At 33.7% G+C, this 19,417-nt stretch overlaps 1 protein-coding gene across 1 annotated transcript in view; it reads left to right on the plus strand.

Moving 5' to 3' along the window:
- Positions 1-19,417, plus strand: part of Eip74EF (Ecdysone-induced protein E74) — a 569,772-nt gene that overhangs the window by 518,987 nt on the left and 31,368 nt on the right. Inside the window, 2 exon segments of the mRNA XM_074177301.1 lie at positions 4,833-4,955; positions 18,562-18,777. Of these exon segments, the coding sequence (XP_074033402.1) occupies positions 4,833-4,955; positions 18,562-18,777 (339 nt within the window).

Consider the following 19,417-nt stretch of genomic DNA (forward strand, 5'->3'; position numbering starts at 1 on the left):
GATTTACTCTCGATTTCGAACAGAAAATCTCTAGTCGATTCATTAAAAGGAAAAGCTTAATTTGCCACGTGATTTTATCGGCTGCAAGAATAATTGGTCTTGAGCGGTTGGCGAAGAAAACATATTGTTCCTGAAATTGATACACCAAATTGCAAAAAGAGGATAATGAGACAGAATAGAGTTTGCTCCATTTCCCTTCTGGTTATTTTACTTTTACTTCACCACCTTGACTGAGCTAAACCTTAAAATTAGGTGGTATACGAATGTGAGATTACGCAATAACTTTTTTTGACAAAAATGCCAAAAAAACGTCAAACTATATGTTATATACGTCATGTAGCTCTGTTAATTTCGGCACAGCAAAAATGGACTTTGGGCTACTCCAGTACTGAACTTCAGTAGACTGGTACAGAACTATAGTATATGTTGAATAATATAACCAATAAAATTTAATTAAGAAATTCATTGTACTATTCAAAACAAACGTAGAAGTAAACTGAACTCTGATATCCTTTTGTTTGCATATTTCTTGAGGGTGGCCACCAAAGTCGCCAAACCTTATCCCTATAGTTTTGAGGGGACTGTCTAGAGATCAGTGATGATTTAAAATTATCCGTAAAATTTCGAATATGTTTTACTAAGACTGATTCATTGATTCGGAAATGTTGTTGAATAATTAGCTAATCTGTTTTTTTATAAAATAAGGATTTGTAGTACAAGAAAATGCTTATACCAAACGACTCAAGTATCATAAAAGGACAAAACTCCGGAAAAAGTGTGCAGTTAATAAACCAAATTCTGTTTTGAAAGAAACAGAACATTGTAGCAATAAACTTCAATTAATAGTCAGAGATTTTCTAAAAAATATCGGTAATAATAATTAACGGAAGGTGTTGAAATATGTATTCCTGGCCTCTCCAATCTCAAGTTTATATAATCTTGCAGTGATAGTGCATATGTCTGGGCAATTCAAACACAGAAACCTGTTTTCCTTAGGGCACACGAATCCTGCACACAATGGTTACTTATGGTGCCGGCGCACCCTTTGAGTTTTTGGCAAACCCTCATAGGTCACAAAAAATAATAATAGCCTTCACTGACAGGAATATATAGAAAAAAAATTCGGGTTTTTTGGCCCTGGTCTGCAGGTTTTTATGTCTGACGTTTCGTCCACTACTGCGGTAGACATCATCTTCCTAGGTAACGGGAACAACAACTTGGTCACCAACTGGGGCACTGTGGCCATTACCTTGCCTTTGATAATCTCTACCGCAGCAGTAGACGAAACGTCAGGCATAGAAACTCAGTGATCACGGCCAAAAAACTCGGAAAATAGCTTTTTTGTCCTTCAATGTAACCATGGCAATGCTTATCCAATTTTTAGGTCTCATTCAACCAATTATCGAACTGTTCGTGCCTTTATTATAATTTTGTTTTCCATCAGGTTTCGACTACACTACAAGTCTCATGTATACCAACTCTTTTTTTGTTGTATATTAAATACACATTAAAAAACGTCATCGATTCTTCTGTTGCCAATAATAACAACGCAATCACTGGATATTCTGAAGGGAGTTTCTACAAAAACACCCTTAGTCAATCAAAATTTTTGATTATGTTAAAATATAACGCCCGGCCAATTATTATGTAAAAATATGTATATGTCATCAACACTGTTTCCCCGAATTCCGCAATCCATTTCTATTTTGCATCTATAAAAATAGCTATATTGCGATTCTTGGAAGTTTATCGTTGACAACAAAATTCTGACCTGGTTCCGAAAAATTTCAACAAGCCCTCAACGACGATAACGAACTGGGTTAGGCTTCTGAATAATTTTCACTGTCTTTCTTTATTTCGCCAGGAAAAACGTAGGTTAAAATGAACGTTTCTCAACAATTACAGAGATTACAATATTGAGGTTAATGGCTGTATTGTAATGGTAAAAATTGTCTGTGTACCTTTGTTCGTCACAATTATAGTAAGCTTCTTGCACAATACCAAAACTAACTTTGCAAACGTATTTATCAAAAGTATTAAAATATGGAAAATTATCTCATCAGGTTGTAAAGATTTAGATAGTGGGTTTACAATGGATCTGACTAATCTCGGCAATGAGAATTTGATATTTTTTTTGCATCTGAGAATGTAATTTTACTCAAAACACGCGACTGTAAAACTAACCTTTCTGTTCCTCCTTTAGTATACGAAAAATAGAAAACTTACAGAAACAAAAAAGAAAGAATCAACAAGTATCGAGGAACTATGTTGTTCAAAAATAGGAATGGTATTAGAGCAGACATTTAAAAAATAGTAGAATATATCGTAAAACCGTTAACATACTTGAAGAATACTTGCTTTGCTCTCCAAACATGCATGCTCTCCAAAAAAGTCAAAAAATTTCATAATAAATTCACGTTACAAAAACGGAAGTTAACACTCGTAGAGCTCTTCAAAACATTTTGTCACACTACTCTTCCTAAAAAACTCAAAAGCTACGGTTTCAGAAGTAATACTTATGAAATTGTTAAAAGCGACCTATCTTGTAAAGAGCAAAAAGTAAAAATGCTGTTTTAAGTGGATCAGAAGCATTTAAAACAGGGTCATCCCAAGGAACCGTTCTTGGACCTTTGTTATTCAACATCTACATAAGTAGCATGCTATATTTTTATAATAATAACAGAGTCATAAGTATTTCCGACATGTTTCCGAGTTTTTTAAAAGTTCGGTAAATATATCCTGGGAAAAAGGTAAAAATACCAAAAGACCTATAACTTATCGAATACTTTTGATTCCAAAATCAAATTTTTCGAATATTTTGAATAATTCAGGAACCCGAACAACTGAAAATTTAGTTTTTCATACCAGATGATCGCAAACAAGTCAATCCAAATTGTTATGAAATTCCTAACGTTCAGAAAATGAATGAATATTGTGAAAATTTAACTTTATTCTCATCATCCGCAGCAGCTGTGGATTTCGTAGAATTTCATAGGCTAACTTTTGTTCGCCTTCACAAGTACTAATTGTTCATATTGTTTTTTACAACCAGTCACTTCTCAGGATCTATATCAGAAAAACGAAAAATGTCAATATTTTTTTAGATCATAATAGTTAAGAATACTTTGAAGAAAAGCGAAACAATCGATAAACAGACTGAAAATGGAATATTTTTTCAACTCCGGTAGTGATTATCCTAATATTTACCTTATTGGTATTATACTTAGAATATCGTAAAAGATAAGTATTATTTCTTGATAATTTTTTTGATAGGCAAAATTGTTAAATACGACAAGTTACTGATGAATAGAAGATTTTTCTTTGTGAAAAATACTTTGAATTTTACGCAGTAACTTATCGGGATGAACTGAAAAGTTTGCCCTTCTACACTTGTATAAAGTTCTCCATTATAATTTTTATATTTTTCAGATTGTGGAAGGTAAGAAATACCCAAAAAAAAGGTCGATATAAAACTGATTTTTCCTCCACAAAAAATGACTTTCGTTGAATATCTCTGTAGATAACATCCTCCTGAATAATGTCTCAACCTTAATGATTGCACATTTTTTCTGGTGTGGTATAAATGTTCAGTTGATATCTAATTATTGTGCAAAACATAGTAGTTAAATGAAATATATTTTGAAATTTTTTCTCGGGCCTTATTTATCGCATCTTATTTAAACTTTCAACATAATGTTATCGAAATTTTTCAATGCCCCGCCTAGACATTTCAATTAAGGTTTCGTATCAATAAATCGAAACTATTCCAATTCATTTCAAAGCACTTTCAAAAACTAATAAAAATGTAAATGATCTCTTAAAGTCCGTACTGTCGCCATTACCTTGTGTCATGTAAGCTAGAAACATTCGAACAATACCGGAAACTGAAATTTTCCTTGACCTAAAAAGTCCCATTTCATTCCACAGTCGACGTGTTGCCACATGATTTATTCAATAGTATGTGAATTATTAACTTTGTAATGCGGATAATCACCGCACTGACTGTATATACGAGCCTTCTTCGAAATTTCGAAATGACGCCGTGTGGGAATTATTCTGGCCCGACTACTATTAGGCAATTAATCGATAAAATCACCTGAACATTATGATGGCCAGTCTCGTTTTCCACGATTTGAATGAGTAGTTAACTGAAGCACCAATAATCACGTAACCGAGTAATTTTGACCCGTTATAGCTCTAGTCGAGCTTGCTACTTAGAGACGTAATCGCTATTCTTTTTTACGATTTCAATTAAAAGAAAATTTAGAATACTTGAGCTTCTACCCACGTCCTACTTTCAAATTGAGTCATTTAAGGATATAAAAAACACTATAATAAATATTGAAATGTTAGACTGAAAATATCTTATGGAAAAGAATGTAACACAGTAATGAGACAACCAAATCACTACGGTCATTGCGTTATCAACTCATGTGAAAAATTGCTCACTATTTCAGGTCAACTATTCACCATTTTATTAATTATTCGGTAAATATGTACATATTTGTATTGCAAATTCCAACTTCGATAAGTGGCAGTTTGAACATTCGAACATTCCAGTTTTTTTAAGGACAAAACACAAGTTTGAAAAGGCTACTGTACTAAAATAATATAAATACTGTGTTACTGATGTGATTGGATTTCTATTGCGGAAAAAAAAAAATTCAGTTCGGTAAATTCAAAAAACATTTCGAAATTAATCTCACCATAATGTGGATCAGACAGTTTCTACTAACTTCTGTTCTAAAGTAATATTGTTGTGGCCCATGAAATGTATTCGGTCACTTCCAACAGAGTGTCGACTAAGATTTTAATGATTTTTTTTGTTTCAGTTGATAAAGAGCAAAACAACTACAACCAACTTCACCAGTTACTTTCAAGACAAAGGACCGATCTGCAACATCCCAGCTTATGCGATTATGGACGAAGAAAATCCGTTTACCCCCCTACAACTGGTATGTGCCGATTATTCATCACGTTTTAAGCTCATGAAAAGTTCAAACCGTTTCAGAAATATTTTCTTCAAATTATCCGTTACGTCCGTCATTAAAAGCTTATAAAATCGGTCTCAATATCCTTCACTTCACTTTAAATGTCAATAAAACATCCTTAACGGTATTGAATGCTATCTCCCTATAAATGTTTTTCAGATACTTTTCTAGACTTTATCTCCTTGAACCCTCGATTTTCACTTCCAATAATCGAATGTATGCTATACAATCCCCCATTTTTATTAGTCCTGAAGATTTTATTTCGTCCTCAAAAGTAAACTAAGTCTGTTATAGTCAACACTTTTTTTGTTAAACGTCATTCAAATCTGCCACCAATGAGGAGTTCACCCATAACAATTGTTTCTGTGTTTATAAAAGGATATGTCACTGCTTCAGTCATAATTTGTATAACTTTGAAATCATTTAGTAACGTCCATCAATATGTTAAAAGCATATCTAACGTCATATCCGGGGTAAAATCGTAAAAATACTTGCATAGAACGAAAAGACAGTATACTCATTTCTTTAAAGTTTTAAAGTATATTACTACTACGCACACACCTTCAGTGAGGTGTAAGGTCTTGATATCATTGGTCTGGGTATCTGTGACGTCATTCCTTCAATCTGCAATGTTTATTTTCGTTGTAGTGTGGCGGTAACTTCAGTTATCGAGTCTGTGATTGGGCTATAATGCAGCAGAATAAAGTAACCTTTTCGTTTTTGGGTTTTTTATCTTATCACCACAAATGTTTTCTTTCAGTTTTGTAATTTTCGTGAGAATTCCATCGTGAATTATTGATTTTCATAAATTCTTTTTTATTAAAATGAACGCGACTGACGTTATGAATGACGATGAATCTTCTGCAAGTTCTGGTTTGAATGTTACATAAGAAAATTGTAAAACGGAGTACCTATGCTGAGTTTGAGGAGAATTTGAATGATACATAATAGTTCTCGCATCAGCATCGTAGGACTTGAAGAATCTGTCGTACCTTTAGCTGTACCTTTTTTCAGCGAATTGTTCTGAACATACCATCACCAAATAAAGTTGTAAAAATTTTTTGTTCTCAAGTTTGAGGGAATTCGCGTGAAAGGGCATGCTTTCAAGTGTCCGAAACCATCGTTGAGTCAAAACTCATTTTTTGACACACTATGTACCTTTTTTCGGCGAACACCATATATATGTTTGCCTTGGAAGGCTAATATTTCTGATACACGTTCTTTTGCATGACCATATTTTTCTTTGTATTTGCATGGACCCGCATACACACATGCCAAGCACTGACATCTGATATTATTCCATCAAAATCAATTCTTCTCGATGACAGTCCAAATCCCACCCCCAAATCCGACATTGCATATTTTTCTTCGATAACACGTATGTCTTGGGCAGATGTTTGTAAGGGTGCCGCAGAATTGACTAATCATAACGCAACCCCTTCGAACACGTGTCAAATGGGGAGATTTTCAGAAAAACACCCAAAATGCATAATCCTTTCGCAATGTGTCATTTTTGTGTACACTGCAACCGTATATTGTGGACATCGGGGTATCCACGTTGACACAATACTAGAATGTGTTGCTGTACAGCTGTCCTTAAGGGCTTATTCAAATGCTTAACCCTTTTGAATTGCACAACAAAGAATTAACTTGCAGCTTTTTGTTTGTTTGAAGAAGATCGCCGCAAAATCAATATTGAATCTTAAGTGAGCTTCAAGAATAGAATTGGACATTAAATGGTGACACTGTAAATATTTCTTGGTCTGTCTTGGATAAATCGTATAGAATATTACCCAAACCCAAGTCATGTTTTTTATAATCGTTTGGTATTTCCTAAAATTACCGAGATTTATTACCAACTTCGAATACAAATGGTAGCATGTGTTGATAGGTTTTAAAATGTATCATCGAAATATTTTATAGAAATTTCAGTTTTTCAAGGATCCTCGTAGATTTTACAATTTTTCAACAAATTGAGATATTTGTAACTTTGAATACTTACAAAAAGAGTCAGTTACATTTCAAAAGTTGTTTCAGAGAAGTACGGATCTTGGAAAATGGATAATCTATAAACTCAATATCAGTTATCTAACAAATATTTAAAAATTGATTTTTACATTTATCATCATTAATCAGTTGAAAAGTTCAAAAACTCACAAAATATGTATTATATTGAATGTAAATTAGTTATGCGACACTGGAAATATGTTTCGATCTGCTAGGGATCTCATCAGTGGTACTAACTGCAAATTAGCAAAATGCTAAATAAGAATAAGTGGTGTTAATGTAAAAATTCAACCACGAATATTAAAGACAAACAGTATTAACAATGGTTCTCATAGCAACAACAAACTCCGATATCGACAACCGAATGAGAATTCGTTTTCTGTCACTCTCTGCAGCTTTGGAAGCAATCAGGCAACTGAATGCTCAAATTGTATAATACATAATCTGAATGTAACTTCACACCAAAATGTGTCAAACAGTTTCTTCACAAAATGTAGGGCATATAAAAAAATTGTTTTATTGGATAAGTTGTATGCCAACGTAGTAGTAAAAAAAGATAGTTTTGGCTGACTCCAAACAATATGATATTTATAAGCAATCAGATTCGTGGATTTTTCCATAAAAATCACATTTTTGTTGTCTCAAAGCTTTGGACACATTTCTTCGATCTACGCATTACTCAAGATTTTCGTTTTGTAATACTAAGATTAGCGGTATCTCTCTTATCAGGACCACGACTTGTAAAAAAAAGTTTTTTAGATATTATATTTGTCGTCTTTTTTGCACAATCCTTGTCGACATTAATGATCGTGCTGAAAAAAATTAAATCCATTACCAATGCTTGTGTCACACACACCATATAATATCGCATATCCGATATATTTTCATTACCAATGATAATTGGTAGTGAAAATATATCGGATATTGCGATATAATGTATTTCTGAGGAAACCTTTTTTCATCGAATCATCGGTCAACAAATATTTTTTATTGAAATCGAATTATCAAAATCATACTTGAGAACATATTTTATAAACCCAAAATTAGTAATACACGAAGAACTCAGTAATCAACCACAAATGTTGTAGGTAGTTAAAAAAACGTCACAAAATCCCAAAACTACTTTGGAAGTTATATTTCAGATCATAAAACTGTTGAATTAAATGATTGTACTTTCGAAATGTGTCGATGATACAAAAATGATTACGTTTACGGGATAGATTTGAAGTACAGTGCTTTTCTTTAATGTCCCCCCCTCCTTTTTTGAACGGGTCAACTCAAAAATTTGAAATTTGGGATAATTGAATTAATGCATGAATACTTTATTTTAAGTGAAATTGACAGATAAACTTCAAGATAGCGACTGGGCGCCCCATAAAAAAGTCCAAAGGTGTCAAATCTGGCGAGCGGGCTGGTCATTCTGTTGGACCACGATGGTCAATTCAACGACCTGGTAAAGTATTATCCAAATAGTATCTTACTTGTCTGGAGTAATGTGGTGGTGCTCCACCACATTAGAGGGTCAACAGTAGTTTCCAGCATATTCAAACGTTAATTTTTTCTGGATATTGGGTATGTGTTTCACGGAAAACGTGAGGGTTGGTGTCACTCCAATAACGGCAATTTTGTCTGTGAATATTGCCGTTTAAAAAAAATGTACATTCGTCACTAACACAAATATTGTGGAGATAGGCAGGATGCCATGCAATGTTTTCCGTCATGATTTCGCAGAATTCATTTCTTCGATCAGGGTCATCTTCAGTTAATTGGTGTACCATTTTAATTTTGTATGGATGATACCTATTCCTCTTCAAAAGTATCCACACAGTAGAAGGAGACACCTCACAAACATTCGCGACGAAATAAGTAGACTGTTCAGGATTTACTACCATCTCACCAATCATTTGCACCTGCTGTTTTTCCGAAATGGACGGATGACCTGGGGGCTTTTTGTTATGTACACTACCGGTAGTTGAGAATTTGGATACAAGTTCCCTCAAATATTTTCTACAGATAGGACGATTCGAAAAACGTTCATTGAAAGTCCTTCCGCTCTCTCGTCCAATGGACGAGAATTGACAATTTTAGACATTGCTGACGTGGAACCTTTCTACTAGTAAAACCGAAAACTTAATGAGAATATTCTAACTGAACAATGATGTTCATTGTCGTACTGACATTTTTTTGTCGTTTTTATAAACAAAAAATAATTTATCGGGTTGTTGGAATTACCATATGGCAGATAAAACGGAATATTTCTAGAAATATCGATATTAATGTGTTTGTCCTCCGGAAATTATTAAATTTTCCGCCATTTTGTAGTAGGTGAAGATATTGACTTCATATTCTAGGGTTGTGAAATATTCGTCAGGAGCTTCAAAATGATGTGTCACAAGACCCCCTTTTACATTTTTTTTCCCTGATGGCGCCCTAACGCCATTTTGAAAGTTTCATCTGTCAATTTCACTTCAAAATAAAGTATTCATACATTAATTTCATTATCCCGAATTTAAATTTTTTGAGTTGACCCGTTAAAAAAATAAAAGGGGAGGGGGGACATTAAAGAAATGCACTGTATACAAGTTTTGAAAGTAACGGAAGCTGATTCTTGTTACATTTGAAAGTTTACTTAAATAACACAGTCCGAAACTTTATATTGGTCAAATGAGAAAAATTTTCTTCAAAAGTGTAAATTAGAATTGAAGTATTTTGCGAAAACGCTGTATGGCTTTCTGGTTCTCCATCATTATACAAAAAATAGAGTAACCTCCGAAGAAATGAAAAAAATAATAAAATTATTACACACAAAGTAAAAGAAAAAATCCAAGTAATTTCTGAAAGAGTAGACCAATTCAACATTTGAAACCTATCTCTTGGCATAACGTATTACATTTGGATTAGAAAAAACACTCAATAACTTGGAATGGTTAGAATTTATCAGATTCAAGAATTCACGTTTGCTCAATGATAATTAGACTTGCATAATTATCTTTTGTTAAATTTATTTGTTGGTAAGAGAACACAAGTAGTTACCATTATTAGGCAGTATGTTTGTGAAAATAATTCTAATTTAAAATAATAATTTATACATTTATAATACGCACTGTTTAGAATTCATAACACGCCTAGTGAAGATATTACAAAGAGAAAACACGTAATACAGTTTTGTAAACTGTTTAATAAAAATTTCTCATAATAAACACGTTTTTCAGAAGCTACAAACGCCGATAAAACTTAAACAAAAACATGAACAAATATCTCAAAAAAACTCTTTCGATGAATTACTACTGCATAATAAATCGCCATTTTTCATTAGCCTGAAAATACCCAAATGAATACCCTTCCTCTATCAACCGTAATCCTAAAAATTCGGACTTTTACCTGCAAAATCAAGTTTTCCCAGTAACGAACAGCGACAGCTTGCGAATATAGCATTACCGATTTTTGTCGGTCATCCCTCTTGGAAACCCGCAGCCGTTTTGTGAATTTTTAAGCGAAAAATTATACGCTCAATCCCTTCGACCCTTTATTCGAGCAACGTCTCCAAAAATTACATAACAAAAGCGCTATCGGAAAAATTACATCAAACCGAAACCGAGAACTAGTTTATAAGTGACCGCTTATTTATTTAGACAAACAGGAACTTTTTCAGCGTCCTAGGTGACCAGTGGTCAAGCGTGGGGATGTCTGGTTCACGAAGCTTCAACCCTTGAAATAGATAAATGCGTTCGCAGTGTGGGAAAATAGCGTAATTCCGTTATGAGGACATAGAAGGGCCAGATCGCTCACGGCATTTAATGTAATTTGAGGAATCTCCGGGATGGGTGGAATAATTCTGCTTTCGCTCTACCTTTGAATAAATATACTGAAGTTGGGACAATAGAGGTATACACATACGTCAACAATAAAATGTGCCATAAAACACATACCAACATCGGATTTGTTTTTAGGATATACTAAAATAAATGATAATAAATAGTGGGAATTTCATATTCAATAAATATGGTTTGAAAAAAATTAAAAACACGTTTTTAAAGAACATCGAATACAGATACATAATGACCATGCTGTGACCATGCTACGACTGGCCAATACATGTAGTGTGCTAGAAATAGATTTAGATTGGACTCTACCTCAGGGAGTATTTCGTAGAGCAATATTAGATTTTTTCTTGACTACATCTGTTTGATACGCATACAAATTTATTATATTTAGTATTTTCATCTGTGCACGAATATGATTTTCTATTGATAAGCTAATTTACATATATTACCATTATCGATTTTATTGCACAACTATATTCAATAACAGAGTATATATAGTTCATTGCTATTCAACCTCAAAGTTTTTGAGTAGGTACACAACTGACTCTCATAATTGTAATTATTGAAATGTGAAGATTATTTTATATTAATTATCCATGTAATTAGACCTTTGGTCTGTTTGGATACAAATAAATAAATAAATAAATAAATAAATAATACAGATCCCGAGCATTCAAACGGGAATAAATATGAAATGAAAAGGATAGTTACAAACAAGCAAACATACATACATACAGATGAAGCTAATAAACGCGTGTTAATAATCATAGCAAAAAATAAATTTCATTGACCCGAATCCGTAACATGGGATTTGTTTTAGTGAGTTTCAAAAATAAAAGGTTAGATGTGCACAGCTGGAGCTACATAGTTTTCATAAGTTCGTCAACTGATATCGAATGCCCAAATTGATGACGCGTGTGTATTCTTTCGTTGTCCCGTCTATAGTTGATGTTTTTTCTTGTTGGGGAATCATATGACACTCATAATATCACAAATTAATTTTTATTAAATGCAAAATGCAGTCAAATTACAACTCCATATAAGAAACAGTATTATAGCTGCGTTACTTTTTTTTCTACGATTTCAATACCGGAATGATCATTGTGCTACTTTTCATTCCATTTCAATCAATGGAATATTTGGGAAGGGGTAGTGGAAAAACTCGAAATCAAAATTTTGTCGAAATAATTTCCAAAATTGTCAATACTGTCACTGTTATTCATGACGTTTTTTGGTATATGTATTCCACTAATACTGGTTGGACCAAAAAAATCACGTTCGTTTAATTTCAATTGAATTGTATTCAGTGTGAAAAAGCAAGAAACAAAGATAAAAACAAAAAACAAGATATCTACCTTACTTGAAAATATATTTATTCATGAAATGAAACTTTAAGATTTTTTTATTTATTATCATTTCCTCAATGGCGGACTTCGAAGTTTCGGAATAAGACACTTGTCTTATTACCTGGCCGTTTTAACCGTTCTAACATCACAAGATAAAGCACTAAGGTATTTTCGCTTTTTCAAATGCATTGCATGAAATTGGTAGCAAATTTTTATCGTTTCTGGTGTTCAGTTTGGTACCAGATCCAGAATACAGACAAGTGCAGAATTTTTAATATTCTGTATGAACTTTCTATTTTTGTTTTTGCTAATGGCGGGTAAACTGTGCATTTCTAAAAATTACCTTTACACTAAATGGATAATGAATTGAATAGCATGGAATAACTGTTTATACAGCAGACAAAATTTCGGATTCGAGCCAACTGTAAATAATAGATATTTCTGAAAATGATTCACAAGCTAATACTGATTCCTCTATTGAATGAATCTACATTTCATAATCAAAAACAAAAACAGATGGCGAAATTTCGAAATAAAAAATATTTATCTTCACAACTTCTGATATCTTGGACATTTTTTCATAAATTTTTAATTGCATCTTGTTTCCAACAAAATTATCAAATTTTTTCGAAGGCACGTGGTAGGATTAGATTGCGTCTAAAAACACTCTAAACATATTATTACGCCACTGAGCCACAATTGAAAATGTTTTTCAACTTTTGAAGTTTGTTCTGTTTTATTAAACTTTATAACTTAAGGTTACAACAAAAAATTCAAAATGACGAAGATGAAGATTTTCTCATGGTAGCTTCCATTTGTTAGACTTTCAGAATAGAGGTTAATTATCCTCACTACAAGGGATTGTTCTGATCAAAAATAGTAATTTATGAAATATATTGATGAATACACGAAAAAAATGTCTTGTATCAGTTTGGCAATCGTTTAAGAAACCCCAGTACATAGATCCAAAACAAGTTTCTTTTTTTTATTTTTACCATTGTGCCAGAAAACAAGATCAACTCTCAAAAGATTTAGTGCAACTCTTACCTCTCGTTAAGGGGTCAGGAGATCGACCTACTTACGCCTTTTATCGCCTAGAAGATTAGAAAAGTCGGTATGTAAATGGTTTATCACATTACGCAAGGTGTGAGATGGGTCCCAGGTAAGAATCTGCGATATTTGTCACAACAATGCCATTACAAGTAGCTTTACAAAAGATCTAGCACTTGATTAGGGCTGAAGGATAATACGAAATGGACCACTCCGACCAAAACAAAGTAATGGATACCTCGACGGTACAGTAGGCAAGAAAAATACGATGGTGTTAAGATTAGAAGGCTATGAATGATAATGACAAAACGCTGTTTTTTGCTGTATAAGGGCTGAAAGAAGTTTTTGATTCGGTTTTACAGACTGTATAACATTCAGAGTGTGGTCTTTTTTTATGTTTTTTAAAGACAAAACACAAGCACTATAAAATAATCCTTAAAGCGCTGGAGGTTAAATCCATCTGGAAAAACGTTCTAGGATATTTATTCCATATAAACGCAGTTCTCTAATTGATAGAGTTCTCAAACAGTGAAGTTCTAGGTGTACTGAGTTGAACCTCAAAACAAACTTATCGAAGCAGAAATCGGAATTGTCTGAGCTGACATTATTATAGGAGACATTCATCTTTTTGGAGAAAACCGATTGTGTGGCATTCAATTGAACGTGGTTACTTTCACCCAAATTTGAAATTACTTCTAGATCCTCATTAAGATATGCAACCTCCTGCTGCCTTTGAAGATGTGCCTCCGTAGCCGATGTCCTGGAATCCAAATGGAATGATGAGACAAGTGTAGTGTCGTCAGCAAAGCAATATATTGGATTCCTGTTTTTTTTTTCAATAAGTCGTTGATATACAGTATGGATCCCTGGGGAACACCAGCGTTGATGGTGAAAGTATTCGACAGCCATTAGCAGGAAAAGTTTTTAAGGAAGCTGAAGAGCCAAACACAAAAATGATCCGACAAGTCATGCATCGAAGTTTGGTCTGATAAGATTCAATTGGAACATGGCTGTTTTTTTATCTTGCTTGATTACCGTTATGAAATATTCAGAAGTTTTTTCGCAACTTGTCATACATTTCGATTATGAAACCTGGAAATTGTTAATCTCTATCTAGTTAGATAGGGATATCAAAAGAAAGCTACACGTACACATTATGTTTCAATTATCGAAAACTTTTATCAATTTAATCAATTTTGTTGAATGAGTAAATTCATGTTTTATTCAATAATGTTATCTAAGTGAATGTAATTTCCGGCATGAAGTAAAACATTCTTTGTGACACCGAAATGATAAAACCGTTTCAACTATTTCTGTTGTTTTCAACTTTTTCAGAAACGTTTCAATCTATGTAATGTTCACTTTGTTAATTTGTTTACTGTCATTATAGTTTGGAATGTCACAATCTAGCGACATTATTGATCTATAGACAAGGACAGTTCCACTGAATGTCGAAGAATCTCTACTACTAGATAAATACCTAATTTGGTCAAACATAATTCAGCGTCCTTAAAAATTGTGGAAACGATTTGATGGAATATATGGGTCTTAGTGGTGTAATCGATAGTAAATAAATAATTGATTCAGTTAGATATAATAAATACTTGACACGTGCTTACTCGATAGGAAGAGATGGAGGATATAGCTACCCGAAAAAATTTCATAAGAGGGGGTTTTGTGAAACAAATGAATAAAGAAACACTTTGTACTTATGGTAGTTTTTTCTTCTCCGATACAATTACTATACTCAAAGTAAGCTCTGAAAAATGGTGAGTTCATAATATCCTATTCTCCCTGAATATTTCTTGGGAAGAATTCAAACTAATACTTACATTTCTTTCAATTTGATTATAACTTGAAGTAAAATTGCAATTTCATGAATTCCAAGTATGTCGAAATGCTTGTCAAGTTTTCAGATTCTATATTTTTTAGGTAGGTCAATTTCCATTAATGATGGGTTTGGGACCAACATTTTACACAATGAAATCCTAACTTGAATCATTCAGTACAAATCATCTCAACATTCAACAGTCCCATAACTTGATAGGTACAATTGGAACCTCAAGCGTAAATAATCTAATGAATACAGTTTTCCCACATCTGGGGGTTCAGTTGTGGGGTGGAAAAAGTGTTTTCATTAGAACCAGAACAAGTAATTTTGCGAATTTCTCTCAAGTCATTTTCAATCCAGACCACCTGTTGAAATATCTTGAAGTTCAGGATTTTGAGTCAGGAGCATCCATAAGTGTATAATATAAATCATGCATCATGTACATTATCGTTATAAATTTGATAACCTTTCCCATACATTCAAACTCCTAAAAGGACAGTTACGAGCTCTTTATCAAAAACATAATTAATGTTTTCCTAAGCCCCAAAAAAGGATTAATGTCCATTGTCGGTTCCCATGGGGTCAATTCCAGCACCGAAAAAATTAAACAGCAATTTCCTAGATATCGTGAAGGACAAGTTACAGGATAAGAATGCGACCTCACGGACGCAGAGGTGAAAGAAATCCCGTGTGCTAGAGCGAGAGGAAGACAAAAATAGCGCCGGCAAATCGTCATTAGTTGGAGCGTCTTTGTTCGAAGGGTAGTAAATAAACAACACACCCCATAGCATGTGGAAGAGCCCTAACAATCGAACAGGTTTTAAATCCACCGTAGATGTCCGGTCCATCCCTCGATGTCCGGCCTGACCTCGCGACCTTCTTGCCCATTAATCATATCTATTATACCGGACGGGGTCACTCTTCTGCTGCGGACCAGCTACGGCAACCCTTTGCCCACCCTTCCGGCCAAGGGCGCTACCCCTTTGGTCCGCTGCAGGATTCCAGATTATGTCGTTACTTAGGCTGACCGTTGGTTAGTCGATCTTTTCGATCAAAAGATATACCTACGTGAGAACTTCGGGTTACTTCTTTCGGTGGGACGGTGTCACGTGAATTGTCTTGCAATTTGCATACTCATTCACCACCACGAATATGTTTTGATTTATTTGATCGTCCTACAGTTCGCAATTTTTTCTTCCCCGTCGAGCCGGTAGTGTATATAGGCCCAGTTTGTTCACGAACGAATTTTTACGATTCGAATTTGCATATTTTCGGGTGCGATTGTCAAAACAAATGTGCGCCGACCGTTGGCCGTCAGCTGATTTTTGCGGATCGACGTGAATTGACAAATTGATTTTTATTAATAATAATAATAATTCATTTATTTTGCTTGTTAAAAAGTACATAACAATGGATAATTCTATCAGTACAATAACAAGGAAAACGTCATAAGATTTTGTGATTTTCATATACATATATTCAAACTCAAGTATTTATCTAAATATTTCAAAAGAATTGAGATAAAACATTCATTTCAATCCAACTTTATTGTTCCTTGAGACTACACCTACACAGTTTATGTTAAGGCAAATACGTTACGTAACAGTTTCAATAGAAAAATATTGTCTTCTACAGTAAGAAAAAAGTTATTTGAAAGACCTTTATGTTTTTCATATGTTTAATTTATTGAAAGGGTTAAATTTTTAGGAGTGATCAATTTTTGGTAAAGACAGTTTTTGGCTTTCTACTACTCAATCTCGATATTTAGTATATTGTGTAGGAATCCTGTGAATGTAATCTCATTCAATTCCATAACGAATGTTTGGAATAAAAACTTTTTTTTGGAGCATTCCCACATTTTTTTTTAAATGGCAAACAATTGTAAATATGTCATGCAGTATGGACTTTTTCCCAAAATCCTAAAAGCGGAAAGTTAAAAAATATATTTTCTTGTTATGATCAATAGAAGTTTTATGTTTGATTAATTTGATCGGGCTAATTCATATTTTCATGACATTTGCCCAAGACATTTTGTGTTAGTCTTTGTATACTTAGCATCAAATTGAATAAGTGTTTGTGGAGATAAAATTGTGAGTGTGGTTGGTCTATGAAAAAATCAATGTTGTGTTTAGATCATTATCTGGGTTATATGAACTTTTTTATATTGTGTTTGCGAAGCACGTCAGGCCATACTAACACGGCCAGTGTTGCCAGGTAATTATCATGCTTAGCAGTATATTTTGAGTCGGAAAAACAGTAATAATAATTATTATTATAAAAAGTAAACTCTCAGACAATAAAACAGCTCGAGAGCCAAAACAGGAAATTTACTGCAAAAATAGTGAAACGCTTCTTTCGTGCGATTTTTTCTTCATCTGCAGTGGATTGATTTGCAATATTTAGCAGTATAAATGCATTTTTGCTTCAATGTTAAAGATTCAATCGTCCGGCTCGCGACATTGTAAATAACATTGTGATAGATATTGCTAGTTGTCTTTGCACACACCATTTCAACTGTCATGACCTAACTTAATGATTGATATTTGATAAACAACTGTGGATGTCGCCTTTATGAACAAATAGCTTTTATTTGAATAACTTTCAATCCAACAGACAACAGAGGCCTAGAATGGATCTTTGGAGAACATCGCGAAAGTTATTGGTTAAAGTACTATGTGGTAGTTGATAACTAAACCAACAACTCTATTTTATATTCGTTATTTGACTTTTTTATCGATTCATTTCAAGATGTCTTCGTATGAGGAGACGTCATTGCCACTAATTCAATGTTGTTCTTAGTTAAGAAAGAGTTTGGATCAATGTCCCGACCTCATACTATAAGTGACATATATGACAGTTCACCGTCTGTTGGTAGATCATGGATGCAATGATTTTGGGCTCTCGTATCATCAAGTAATTAGTCGAAAAGAATTTTGAAAAATAAATGTATTTCCAAATATAATGTTCGACTTCAACATCTTTCATTCATTTCATTGTTAATACTTTCCTAACATGTATTTCGCTATGATATAATATCACGTTTATTTCAGCTTGAGCTAACTATGGAATTTGTTGAAAAAATTTGATGCATAATCTTGCTGATTTCTATGAATAAATGCAAAATATTAAAACGTTATAATCGTCATCGAATATCCAAATGACCGACGACCTAAAAACCGGTTAGAAGTAAAGTTATCAACGACTCACTGTTCGGTTATTTTAATGAATATTTTCGTAAATATGCCACTTGAAATTAGTTCAGTGAAATACTCACGGTCATACGGATTGCTAATAATAATCCAGGAGAACGTGAACGCCACAAAACTTTATCAACTCCAGAAATTTGTACGCGGGTGTTCCGCAAGATGCACATGTCAGCCCCTAATGCATATAACTTATATGGCAGAGTTTTCTTTCCTTTTCTGCAGTTCTGCAGCTCTAGACTTCAGACTTGATTGATTTTAGTATTGAAAGAAATTCTTCCTTTGAAGTGTTTCCCCGCTTTGTTCCAGGTTCCTTGCCTCCTAGCCCAGCCGATTCAGGCGTGTCGGACGTAGACAGTTCCTCAAGTGGCCACACATCGGACGACCTCAAGGCCAGGCTGCAACCAAACATCCATTCACCAGTAGGCAATTTATTCCCCAGACATCCTCTCTCCTGGACCACGCACCATGGACAGAGGCCTCCTAACCACATGTCCCAACAGTTTTACCAACCTTTTCCGACCAGTAAGTATTTAAATACTATACTTTTTCTCTGGCTTCTAGAGGTATTAATTTGAGGGTTGTTGATTGAAGTCATTAAACACCTATTCAAAAAATGTACTTTCCACAATAGTTTGAAATCAAATCACTACCCCACGCATCGAAAGAGTAGGATACTGAAAAAGGTGTATACTTCTTCCGAAACAGTAACTTAAACTTCGTATATCGGTGAAAATTACAATAAAATGCAATATTTTTTTGGTCTTATAGCTGCTCAGTATTCCGTTTATTGACTATGATTATGAAATTAAACTCCTCAAACGTCATGTATACCGGGTGGCTCTGAGAACAGGTTTACTTCAAGTCTAAAAAAACAAAATAGAAAAACAAAATCTAAATAAGGAAAGACACAAAAGACCTAAGAGTCTCTCAAAATCTGCTGATCACAGATTTCATGTGAAGATTAAAATTTGTATTCGTCATAGTCGTTGTTCATAACGCATTTCAATTTGGTGAAAACTGTGAAGTATATGGATTTGTACTTGAAAATAGTACTGAAGATTTCTTGGATGATCTACCAATATCATTTTGAAATTATTATCATATCCAGCAAGTAAGTATCCACAGATCAATCAGGTGTTTGAAAACTTTTGAAAATTGTCAA

This window comes from Leptinotarsa decemlineata, unplaced genomic scaffold, assembly GCF_025532065.1.
Source record: "Leptinotarsa decemlineata unplaced genomic scaffold, Ldec_3_MD MMD2_tig00002974_RagTag_RagTag, whole genome shotgun sequence".
Taxonomy (NCBI): Eukaryota; Metazoa; Arthropoda; class Insecta; order Coleoptera; family Chrysomelidae; genus Leptinotarsa; species Leptinotarsa decemlineata.